Raw genomic sequence first — 12,799 nt, 5'->3', positions numbered from 1 at the left:
AATAAATCTTAACAGAGTGTATTGTCTCGGTTCCAACACTCAAAACAATAAACAACATGATAAAAATCATTTGAAACATCATTCCTATTTCATCCATCACCATCAAGCTATCTTGATAGATATATAGAAACTTAAAAAAAAGATGATAGAAAATGAAACAAAGAAACGTATAAATAAATCAGCAGAAAAAGTAATTACAACTAGAAATGATAATAATAATAATATTAAGTCAACTCAAGGTGGTACCAAGGTAGATCCACATTGGGGACGTTCACATAATATTAGTTATTTAACAGCATTCCTTTCATCATTACTGATGTTTACATCACCATTGATGGTAATTTACTTTTGGACTGCATGTAATTCCTACGGATGTTCATTGGCCGAACCAGCAATAGAATTATATTCGTTACTTTCATCACCGACACCCAGTATCGTAGCGGTTCAATCATTCCTTTATTCTTTATTGCCTGTACCAACTTTAGAAGCAGCCAAGTTATATGTCTATTGGTTATTATTCCAATTCGTTCTGTACGTAGTGTTACCAGCTAAAACAGGATACGGTCAACAGACACCGGCTGGACATCGTCTTCCATACAAAGTGAATGGTCTGTTGGCATGGGTTGTCTCACACGTCTGTTTCCTAGTTGCGTCGTGTTACTTTGAGTTGTTCCCAGCATCACTTGTTCAACGTCATTGGGGAGGTTTGCTAGTTGCTGCCAACTGCTACGGCTATAGCTTAACGCTATTCAGCTATATCAAAGCTCACATTGCACCGTCACATCCAACCGATCGAAAGTTTACCAACTCGCGTCTCTACGATATATTCATGGGTATCGAGTTGAATCCAAGATTTGGCAATTGGTTCGATTTCAAACTGTTCCACAATGGCCGACCAGGAATTGTCGCGTGGACACTCATAAACCTTTCGTTTGGCTTTGCTCAGTATGAGCGAATCGGCTATGTCACCAACTCGATGGTACTCCTGAATATCCTGCACGCTGCCTACGTACTCGACTTCTTTGTCAACGAAGATTGGTATCTACGAACGATCGACATTGCTCACGATCACTTTGGATTCTACTTGTCGTGGGGTGATACCGTGTGGCTTCCATACATGTATACTCTTCAATCACATTACTTGTATCGTAATCCAGTGGATCTTTCATATCCAATGTTCAGTGGTGTTCTTGCTCTTGGTACCGGTGGATATCTAATCTTCCGTGCAGTCAATCATCAAAAAGATGTATTTAGAAGTTCACCAAATGGTAATTGTATCATCTGGGGTAAGAAAGCAACTTTTGTTTCTGCTAAATATGTTACTGCCGATGGTACTGAACATATCGGTCGTTTATTAACAAGTGGTTTTTGGGGTAATGTAAAAAAATGTTATAAAAGATCGACAACTGTTATCATATCGAATACTTACTTTATTTATTGTTTGTTTATTAAAACTATACTCATAATTATAGGATTATCACGTCATTTTAATTATGTTGGTGATTTAATGTTATCATTTGCAATGTGTTTAACATGTGGATTCGAACATCTACTTCCATATTTCTATATCATCTATATGACGATGCTACTTGTTCATAGAATCTATCGTGATGATGAACGTTGTTTTGGAAAGTATGGTGATTATTGGATTCAATACAAGAGTATTGTTAGATGGAAATTGCTTCCTTATGTATTTTAAAATAATAGTTTCATCCTATTAACATCCAATACAATAAAGTTAAAATTAAAATACTATATTACTTCTTTCTCTTTCAAGATCTAACTACTTCTCATGTCTTTCTAAGTACAATAGATTGTTTCTCAATGTCGAGTTCTCTTCTATTTGATAACACATCCACTATTATATTTTAAATCAAATCGAATAAAACTATTTTCTTTGAATTGGGTGATGTTTGTTTATTTGTTTTTTTAAGATAACTTTATTAACACAACCATATAACTATTTTTGTATCATATAATAAATGTATATATATAAATGACAATAAAAGATATTTTAGATAATATATTATAGAGAGGAACTTGAGAAAATGTCAAGACAAAGATTACAAATAAAAATAATAACGAGCAATGAATGCTATTTGTTTTATTAATTAATCTAGGTATTTATTAATTTTAACATAACTGCTTTGAAATTTACTTCTGACAAGTCGTCAGATGATTCGATTGCTGATATAGTGAAAGCTCAACGAAATGAAGGAGCTTGGTGAAGTCAGTAGGTATAACTCGCTAAAGTATTGACAAGAGTCCGACTGGACGTCGTCCCTTTAATTAAGTCGTCAGCTAAGATGGATCTAATCAAATCATTCGATAACGAGCTCGAAGAGAGAAAGAGAGATAGGATCACCCTAAGCTTAGTTCCACAACAGATATCGGAGCAAACAGAGATCTTGGCTCTTATGAACAAAAGATTGTCATTGGTGTTCTTCCATCATCACTTCAAAGATTATCTATTCCTGAAATTTATCGAACTACCGATTTTAGAATAGATGTACCAATACCAAATAATTAAGTGATACTCAATTTTAGAATAATAAAAGTTGTTTCAAGATAAATATTATTTATTTTTTGTTCTAATCAGAGCAATAATGTATTCTCCTTTGATTTGATTGTTCTTTGAATCGACAAAGTAATCACTGATCGTAGATAAATTGTGTTTTGAAGCCAGATCTAGCTTTGTGCTCTTTGCACAAAAAAAAAAAAATAAAAAAATAAAAAAAGGAAAAAATAAAAAAATCAAAAAACTTTTGGATTTATCCTTTTTTTTTTTTTTTTCAATTTTTTTTATTTTTTAAAAAGTTCACAATTTTTTTTATTTTTTTATTGTTTTTCTAAATTATTTAATTCTAATAATATAATATATAATAAATCAATCATAAATATCTGTTTTTTTATTTTATTAAAGTTAAACAATAAATAAATAACTATGTCATCCGATTTAGATCGACAAATCGAACAATTAAAGAGATGTGAGATCATCAAGGAATCTGAGGTTAGAGCACTTTGTGCAAAGGCACGTGAAATCTTATTGGAAGAAGGAAATGTTCAAAGAGTAGATTCCCCTGTTACTGTAAGAGATCTGCCTATTATTATTATTTTACTTTATTTATGTTTATTATAAAAGATTAATCTAATTATTAATTCATTCTATTCGAATATTCTATTATATCAATAACTATTATTATTAACTTAATATTTAGATTTGTGGTGATATTCATGGTCAATTCTATGATTTGAAAGAGTTGTTCAAGGTTGGAGGTGATTGCCCTCAGACCAACTATTTGTTTATGGGTGACTTTGTCGACAGAGGATTTTACAGTGTAGAGACATTCCTTTTGTTGTTGGCACTCAAAGTAAGATATCCAGATAGAATCACTTTGATTAGAGGCAATCATGAGTCAAGACAGATCACACAGGTGTACGGATTCTATGAGGAGTGCGTAAGAAAATACGGTTCAGTCACCGTTTGGCGATATTGTACAGAGATTTTCGATTATCTATCACTCTCTGCTTTGGTAGATGGAAAGATATTTTGTGTACACGGTGGTCTTTCACCATCAATTAATACTTTAGATCAAGTAAGTGTTCATTCACGAAATAACAAGACAAACAATCTTATTAACAACTATTTGTTATATACATATATATAACTATTATTTATTATTTATAGATTAGAGCTATCGATAGAAAACAAGAGGTACCACACGAAGGTCCAATGTGTGATCTGATGTGGTCCGATCCAGAGGATATTCCAGGTTGGAACAGCAGTCCACGTGGTGCTGGTTATTTGTTTGGTGAAGATATCGTTCAGAAATTCAATCATGATAATAATTTAGAGTTTATATGTAGAGCACATCAGCTAGTAATGGAAGGTTATAAATATATGTTTAATGAAACTCTGGTCACCGTTTGGTCTGCTCCAAACTATTGTTATAGGTAGGTAGTATATAGATAGTTTGTTAATTTTACAGACTCACAACAATGTTGAGTGATGTTCACTATCATTATCATATATATATGACTAATAATCTAATCTAATCTAATCTAATCTAATCAACTCTTTATGTAGATGTGGAAATGTAGCAGCAATATTACAACTGGATGAAAATCTGAAAAAGAACTTTGTTATATTTGAAGCTGCTCCTCAGGAGTCTAGAGGTGTACCAGCCAAACGACCAGCTCCAGAATATTTCCTCTAAGTTCTTTAATCAACTTGGTGGATCAATCAATTATAGATTAATAACATATGTTTAAACAATAAGAATCATAACGATAACAATAATATTCATTAATTAATAGCATTAAAATTTTAAGTGTAGATTTTATAGGAATTAAAGACGATTTAAATTAAAAAAATAAATGGTTGTATTTTAAATCAGGTTATTGATTTTATTTTTTTTTTTTTTTTATAAAGATGCATGTTTGTTAGAGAATTATAAAATATTTTTCTTTTTTAAAATCGACAATTTTAGAGAGGTTATAGATAAGAGAAGCTCCTACCTTTCAATAATATTTATCTATATTGTGTTTACCTCATCCAAACTCATCACTTTATGGTATTCATCTGAAACAAAACCCAAGACAATAATTCCCTAATTTATAAAGTCAATATCCAACATATATAAGAAAGATAGTTTAAATAATGGTAAATTCATCTGGTTTAGAAAAGTTTAACCTCTAGCAAATCGGATATTTTATAATTATTATTACTTATTAATTAAAAATAAAATAAAAAATAAATAAATATTACTTTTATCTAAAAATGTATGTCTTTTTGTTTTGAATGAGAAAAGTCTTATTTATAACTAAAAAATTGTTAAAGTCAATTGTTATATTGATAAATTATATGGGGAGTAAGATCTAATCGTTTAGAATCTTTATTACTTAAAAAAAAAATCCGTAGGAATAAATACAATTCCATAAGGAATAATTATATATATACTTTATAGACCTAGACACTCGTCGAATAGATCGGATGTAACACCAAATACTTCGCATGCCCATTTCATGTGGCAAGTCTCATCACATGGCTTAACGATTGGTGAGTTTGCAATGTGTTGGTAATAGTTGTTAAATTGAGTCATGTTGGTCTTGAACTGGTTGGCAACGGTCCACCATGATTCATTGGAGAGATCCGACATGCTAAAGAGTTCCTTGGCGCTGTAAGCCAAAGTGAATTCGAGAGTTCCATCGGCGTTGGCCTTTGAGAGATTAGTGTGGAATTGGAAGTAGTTGGTAACTTGGAGGTTATCAAAGTCGTACTCGTAGAGACGGAAACCTGGTTCGTGATTTTGGTAGGTGGTCATACTTGGAGCGACGTAGTTCATACCGGTTGGCTTGGAGCTGGTGGCGGTATCAGAGAATACAACGAGCTGGTCGTAGTGAGTGTGTCCGTAGAATTGAGCAGAGATGATACCAGAGAAACGCTCGACGATCGATCTGTAGATTGAGCACCATTGGTCGTTCGATGCCGACTTTAAAGTGCATGGGATGTGACCGAGGATGATAACCTTCTCTTGGTTGGATTCGGCTTGTTCCAAAACATCGATGAACCAATCGGTTTGGTTGTTTGGAATGTTCATATTGGACTCTTGGAGAAGATTGTAAAAGTTGATCATATCGGCGTCTTGAGTGTTGAGCGAGATGATACGAAGTCCGTTCTGGAGCAACAAAGTGTAGTATCCAGCTTTCTTGACGGAGGACAACTCGTCGGCACCAAGGAATGGAGCCCAGTTTTCATAGAGCGAATCAAGCAACCACTGTTGTTTTGGAAGGATGAATTGATCGGCTGGCCAGGCTTCGTGATTACCGAGCGATGGGAAAACCGGGGTCGATGGGAAGTAGGTGTTGACCAACTCTGCAAGCACCTGGGTGGCAGAGATCTGTTTGCTTTCGCTTTGCATCCAGACGTCGTGTGGGGGGTTGTCACCGGTCCAGGCAACAAAGCTGATTGGCATGGTCTTTGAGACGTTGAGGATACCGTCAAAGATCAACTTTACGGTTCTCAATGGAATATCGCAGAGGTAGTGACCAAAGTAACCGGCATCACCAGTACCATTACGACAACAGAGTGGCTTACCACAGTTTGGATCGGAACCCTCGAGATATTGTGGGTCGAAATGGATATCGGTCAATTGCAAAATGTAACCGGTACCGGTGAATGGAGTGCTCAACTTTGGTTGTTGTTTCGAGTAATCGGTCTTACGACGACTGTTTTGTACCAACGAAGCCATACCATAGATTTGGTCCAACTCACTTGTGAACAATCCATTTTGTACATTGTTAGCTGCAGTATCTTGAGCTGAGCAATATTTTAATTTATCACAAAGTTCTAAAAATCAATAATAATAAGTGGTAATATTTAAAAATTAATATTAAAATTGTTGTGTTTTAAATTAAATAATCGTGTTGTTGTTACTATTGTAATGATTATAATCATGGTAACATACCAATTGGTTTAATATTTGATAAAATAAGAACACTGTAAACAATACCGGCATAGGCATTCATAATACCGACACACTATAAATTTTATGTGAAAAAATAAAAAAAAGTAAAAACAAAATAAAAAATCATCTTGAGGTTAGGTTATATGTGTTATTTTTGTATAAGGTTATGTTTGATTCTCTGAAATGTGAGATAATACATACAACATCAGGCAATTCAATCTTTAGGGTGATACAAATGTCTGTTGCTCCCTTGATAACTTCATCAATTGAAGCATTTCTCTAAATTATAGTTATAAATAGAAATATAAATAAAAATAGTGTTATTATTAAACAAATAAATAAATAATAAAGATAAAAATTAAAAAAAAAAGATAAAGTTAATTAGTATTTTATAAATCTAAAAAAATAATAGAAATAGTCGAATGAAAATATTATCCGATAATTAATTAAAGATAAATGTGGTGGTTATGAATACAGATGCAAAATGAAAGATCATTAGAATTTTTAAAATAGTGGGTAATGTGTGTGTTTTAGAGAGTGTGTGATGTAGATGTTAGAAAAATGTGTGTACGTGTTCTTTTTGCATTAGTTATTAGTAACATTAATAACTTAATATTGTTACTGCTATCAATTTGATTGTTTATCAATGAGAGATAGAGAAAGAGAGAGTGTGTGTATTGTTGTTGTTGAATATAAATTCCAATGATAATAATAATAAAGTTGTTGATGCTACTATGATAAAATATTCTCAATAGTATTCTTTGCAAAAGAGCAAAAACAAAAAGAGTATATGGTATGAATACTTTTGTTCTCATTTTTATGACAAACTTACAGCTAAATAACCATCTAATAAGGTGGCACCTAATTCACAGAGGTCACAAGATATCTTTTCAGATCTAACTTTGTGAAGTGTGGAGAGTGCTTGTCTAATATCATGGTCTACCGATGTTTCTTCGTGTGCAATCGATACCGATAGAATCAACGCCAACAATACAATGAATGTAGTGAGAGACATAACTATCTTTGGATTCTAAATACAGATTTTATGATATAGATCACGTCGTCCGTCTCTTTGTTTTTCTAAAAATATAAGATAAGTTTACAATAAAAATATAAAAAAGACTAATGATCAAATATTATTAGATTTTAAGATATAAAAGATTTATATTAGATATATAATATATTTATTATATTACTTTTTGTTTTGATTTGTTTGATGTTTTGATGTTTTGATGTTTGCCTGTGTATTTAAATGATCTACTGTTTTTTACAAAAACTATGGATGTATTGTTCTGCACTACAAAAAATTAATTAAATAAGAATATTAAATAAAATAAAACACAAATACTCCTAAGAAATATTTAAAAAAATAAAAAAATTATAAATGAAAAATATTTATAAAAGTAAATTTTGGTGTGTGGGTTTTTTTTTTCTTGCAAAAATTTGTCGGGAGGTACTGTATTGGGGATTAAGCAGCAAACTTATCAGTTAGTTTGGGCATCATGAAAAAAATATCGATAGAAATTTAATCCGTATCCTTCGTATTTTTTTTTTTATGATTTCTTTTTGGTGTGATATTTTTTTTATTCATTTTAAAAAAATTTTAATTTTTTTTCTTTTGGTCATAAGTATTTTGATTTTTCTGAATTGCCGATGAGACAATCACCTACAGTCAGCTGTTGAAGAAATAAATATCTAGCTGGTTGTTGTGCCGAGAAAACCTTTAAAAAATTGATGGACCACCATTTAAAGTAAAAATAATTATATGATTTTGCAAATATTGAATTTCTGAAACTTATTTGTAAAACACACCAAATTTAAATATATATATCAGTGTCAGAATCTTGGGGTGATTGAACAGCTGATATAACTTTTTATAAGTTCACTTTCTTCTAAAAATGGGAATTGTTAGCAAGTTCGGGGTGTTTCGGCGATCTTTGTCCAATAACAGCTCTTACTTAAAATAAAATAACCAGATTTATTACTAAATGTTTTCTATCTACATAAATATTTAACCAGGTTTTTAATAAATGGGAATAATTTATTATAATCGAATAAATGTTGGATAAAAATATTGATTCTATTTATAATAAAAAAATTGTAAATATAAGAATATTCGAAACAACGAAAACATTGTTGAGCTAATAACTGATTATTAAATTTCAATGTATATGAAAATTGAAGGATGTGCAAATATATCATTTGGGATTTGAATAACCAACTGATCATTTATTATCATATTTATCAAATTGAACTTTAAAGTGTTTACAATTTCTCTATTTGTTTAATTTATCTATCTGTTTGATGTTTGAATTTAAAAAAAATAAAATAAAGAAAACCGTTGTAAAATTTTCATCAGTCGAAACACTTTAATTTTTGGCAAATTGATCGGATTTAGTCATAAATATTATTAAAAGTGTTAGTTGTTAGTTAATTGGTGTAAATATATATATATATAATTTATATTATATTAAAAGATTTTTAATATAAAGAGATGTCAAGATATGAAGATGATGAAGATGACTATATGGCTATCAGAGAGAGAAATAAACAAAGAGAGATAGAGAAAATAGAAAGAGAGAAACAGAATGAAGTCGATAAATATAATGATCGTGAGCGACGTAACTTTGAGAGAGAGGTAGATCGTGAGAAAGAAAGAGATAACAACAGAGACAGAGATAGAAACTACAGAGATAACCAGAGAAATAACAACAATAGAGGTGGCAGAGGAAGATATAATAACAATAGCAATGACTATAGAGATAAACAACAACGTGACAACAATACTAGAGACGATAGATCATCCTATAGAGATAGGTCAAGATCAAGATCGAGATCTAGATCAAGATCAAATGAAAGATATCAAGATAATAATGGTGGTAGAGGAGGAGGAGGAGGTAGAGATAACAATTATAATAATAATAAAGATAATAGAAAGAGAAGTAGAAGTAGGAGTAATGATAGAGATGAAAAGAAAAGAGAAAGATACAACAACAGTAGCAATAATGGTAGTAATGGTAAACCATCAACACCAGTTAAGGGTGAAAATAGATCGAAATTGGCATTGGCAAAACAACAGAGATTAAAAGAAGCAGAAAGTCATAAACAGAAGGACGAAGAACCTGTAGAGACTGGTTTGGATCCTGAAGAAGAAGAAATGATGAGACAAATGGGTATACCAGTAACATTTGGATCAACAAAAGGTAAAAAAGTCGATGGAAACAGCCAAGGTGGAATGACAATAAGATTTAACAGACAATATAAACAATTTATGAATAAAAGAGTTGTTGTAAGTAAATATTATTAATAATAATATAATAACTATTACTTTACTTTAATTAATTACTAACTAAATATTATTTTATTTTTCATTATCAATATTAAGAAAAATTAATAAATAGGTTTATTTTATTTTATTTTTATCCGCATATATTGAATCTCTGGAATTTATTTCTTACTGTTCAAAATACTTAAAACCTAAATTAGTTCGAGTGATTCTAAAATAATAAATATGTGTGTGTAAGAATTGAGGTTGTATTATTATTATTATTTACGTTAATATAAATTACTTACTAATATCTATAAGTTCATTTTCTTTGATTTCTAATGTTTCTTCGTTCTCTTCGATTTCAATTGACTGTTCAAGTTTACTAATAATGGTTTGACTGAATGTTTCGAGGTATTTTTTTGATTTGTTGAAAGACTCGAGATCACGGTAATCAGTAACTTGACGATAATACACAATTGTTTTTCTTAACAAAAGAGAAAGCAATCGAGTCGATTCTTGTTTGATTTCATCGTGATCGAAATCGATCAGTTTGAAAAGCTGGGTGACAAACTGTCCGGTGTAAGGATGTATTGGTGGATGTGTTTGGTTGGCGAGTATTGAAATAAATGAAATCGTCAATTTAATGATATCAATACGTTGGTTCGATACATCCACTGAGAGTTGCTCGTGTTCATCGCTTGTGATGTCGAGGGCATTGATGAGGTAGTGAATGAAGAATTCATAGTGTGGTTGGAATTGATCTCTAAGTGTTTGTACGAATCGTGTCATCGATCTCGAGTAGTAATCCGATGATTTGTGAGTGCATGCCGGAATGTTTTTCTTAATGATCACAATGGTTTCAAATGATTTTTCGAAATCACTATCTATCGATCCTTTGGATTCCAGAACGAGGATACTGATTGCTTCAAGAGCAACACCAAAGGTAACACTTAATGGATCGAATCGATCGCTTCTAATGATTGACATAAAGAATGAAAGATAGGTATCGGCACGGTTGGAGATACTATCAAACATGATATTGCCAATGCTACTTATCACGCCAACAACGCCAGCAAGAATACCTTTTGGTTGTTCGATATGAATGTATTCAGAGCAATAGTCTAAAATGCGATCTATACTCTCTTTGATTGTTGAATTTCCAAATTCCACAAGTAATTCCAAAAGATGTAATATGCTTTTTTGGACTGTTGAATGACTGTCTTTCAAACTTAATACGATATCTAAAATCTCGAGAGTTTGTTCTTCAGTTGGTTGTTCTACGCCTAAAATTACATGTGCCAGACCCAAATAGTTATATCTTACGTATGGTAGTGGATGTATAAAGTATTTCTTAATCGATTTAAATGCACTACAAAAATATTTTGAATTAATTAATTAATATCTAAAAGAATAGACAACAAGATAACAATCCAATTGAATCTAACAAAATGTATTCATTAATACTTACCCAATATATGATTGATCATTGATATATTCTTCTACCACCATTGATATCAGGTTTGATAATCCACATAACTCTTTCCAATCACCTTTTTTAAAAACTCGAGCCTTAAGCTCTTTTAATCTTTGGTATACAAGTTCAGAGTTTAATTCAACCAATAAATGTAAACAAGCGATTGCATAGTATGGAGCTTCCATGTCTTTTTTCTAAAAATAAAAAAATCAAGTTAGTTACCAAATTAATTTAATGAAATTAGTTGTTCAGATTATTACCAAATATGATTCTGATTCCCATTCTTTAACATCGTTATCGTCAATATTTAAAAACTTTGAGAAAACAAAATGTATAATTTCCGCCAAGAGATATACTCCAATTTGATAATCACTAATGGAGCTATAGATCAAAATGTTGTTTAATAACGGCTGAATTATTTCTAAATTTAAAAGTTAATTCAATTAGTAAGTAAAATGGGTTGCGCTTCAATATTCAAGGTTTAGTAAATTAATAGTTAGCTACCATCTTCAAATTTATTTGAATCAACCAATTCAAATATTTCTTCATAGTACCTTATAAGTGTTCTAAAATCATATGATTCACTCTTTATATATTCATCCAATATCTAATTATTATTATATAATAGGTAGAATTAATATTGTAAAATTATATTAATTTTTAATTAATTTCGAAATTACTACTTACTCTGTAGAGATAGACTGACATCGATTCATCTTCAATTTCGAAATCAGTAAAATGTATTCTGATAATTTCAAAATGCTTAATAAAGTACAAAGTATTTTCATTGGGTTGTTCAAAAGTGATTGTCATCAAATCTGAGAGTAATGATTCAAAATCACTAATTTGTTCATTAGATGGTTTCTCTTTTAAAATAACATCGATCAATTCTAAACATGAAAATTTGAATTCTATATTATTAGATTCAATATATCTCTTAGATATTGATTGTAATATACTTTGGTATTCAACTATAGTAGTATAATATAAAGTATAAAAATTGATCATTAGTTATTTGTTTGTTTGTCTATATTTTTATATGAATATAGCTTATCTATATTACCTATTTCATTACAATGATTATGATAAAGATACTTGATGAATTCAATGGTGATTGTTTTGAGATGATCACATTTCAATTCAAGTAGATCCAATGATTTCGATTGTAATTCGACCTTTGTTGTCAATGTCAAATCATCCCAAATTGTGTTTGATATATTCTCGTGCTTAGAATCTATTTGATTCAAAACAAAGAAACAATCATCGATAATCTATTAAATTAAAATACATTTATGAATATGAACTATTAACTATTAACTATTAAGTGATTTTTTTCATACATGTTCATTTGTTAAATGCGAATTCAAAAGACTGAATAGGTCATTGATCAATTCGTTTCTATCATTGTAGTCATTCAATACTTTTCTGATATCTCTTTCTTTTATTGTTTTGATAATTTGATTGAAATCAATACTAATCATATTTTATCTTTATAATTATTTATTATTATTACTTTTACTTTTTCATTTCTCGTCTATTGAGACTCACTTGCTGACTTTTTTTTTTATTCCCTCAGTTGATTTTTTGAAG

At 30.5% G+C, this 12,799-nt stretch overlaps 5 protein-coding genes across 5 annotated transcripts; 3 read left to right on the top strand and 2 right to left on the bottom strand.

The window, feature by feature from the left end:
* Nucleotides 1-142: 142 nt before the first annotated feature.
* Nucleotides 143-2,530, top strand: PPL_12041 (Delta14-sterol reductase; the record flags this gene model as incomplete). Its single annotated transcript, XM_020582786.1, has 3 exons — nt 143-1,690; nt 2,121-2,224; nt 2,377-2,530. 3 exons carry the CDS (start codon nt 143-145, stop codon nt 2,528-2,530), a joined length of 1,806 nt encoding a protein of 601 aa, XP_020429567.1.
* Nucleotides 2,531-2,944: 414 nt separating this feature from the next.
* On the top strand, nt 2,945-4,457 carry ppp4C (serine/threonine-protein phosphatase; the record flags this gene model as incomplete). Its single annotated transcript, XM_020582785.1, has 4 exons — nt 2,945-3,088; nt 3,219-3,596; nt 3,689-3,954; nt 4,433-4,457. The coding sequence occupies 4 exons, from the start codon at nt 2,945-2,947 to the stop codon at nt 4,455-4,457; spliced, it is 813 nt and encodes a 270-aa protein (XP_020429566.1).
* A 78-nt stretch (nt 4,458-4,535) lies between these two features.
* sgmA (sphingomyelinase) lies at nt 4,536-7,482 on the bottom strand (the record flags this gene model as incomplete). The annotated part of the gene is made up of 5 exons (XM_020582784.1): nt 4,536-4,610; nt 5,010-6,349; nt 6,468-6,540; nt 6,669-6,746; nt 7,300-7,482. 5 exons carry the CDS (start codon nt 7,480-7,482, stop codon nt 4,536-4,538), a joined length of 1,749 nt encoding a protein of 582 aa, XP_020429565.1.
* A 369-nt stretch (nt 7,483-7,851) lies between these two features.
* PPL_12038 (DUF1777 family protein) lies at nt 7,852-9,861 on the top strand (the record flags this gene model as incomplete). Its single annotated transcript, XM_020582783.1, has 3 exons — nt 7,852-7,870; nt 8,960-9,756; nt 9,853-9,861. The coding sequence occupies 3 exons, from the start codon at nt 7,852-7,854 to the stop codon at nt 9,859-9,861; spliced, it is 825 nt and encodes a 274-aa protein (XP_020429564.1).
* Nucleotides 9,862-9,944: 83 nt separating this feature from the next.
* PPL_12037 (importin subunit beta-3) lies at nt 9,945-12,690 on the bottom strand (the record flags this gene model as incomplete). Its single annotated transcript, XM_020582782.1, has 8 exons — nt 9,945-9,964; nt 10,041-11,104; nt 11,204-11,403; nt 11,470-11,590; nt 11,764-11,816; nt 11,897-12,120; nt 12,273-12,480; nt 12,550-12,690. The coding sequence occupies 8 exons, from the start codon at nt 12,688-12,690 to the stop codon at nt 9,945-9,947; spliced, it is 2,031 nt and encodes a 676-aa protein (XP_020429563.1).
* Nucleotides 12,691-12,799: the final 109 nt, after the last annotated feature.

This window comes from Heterostelium album, assembly GCF_000004825.1.
Source record: "Heterostelium album PN500 unplaced genomic scaffold PPL_scaffold10, whole genome shotgun sequence".
Taxonomy (NCBI): Eukaryota; Evosea; class Eumycetozoa; order Acytosteliales; family Acytosteliaceae; genus Heterostelium; species Heterostelium album.
This window is presented reverse-complemented; position numbering and strand designations above follow the sequence as displayed.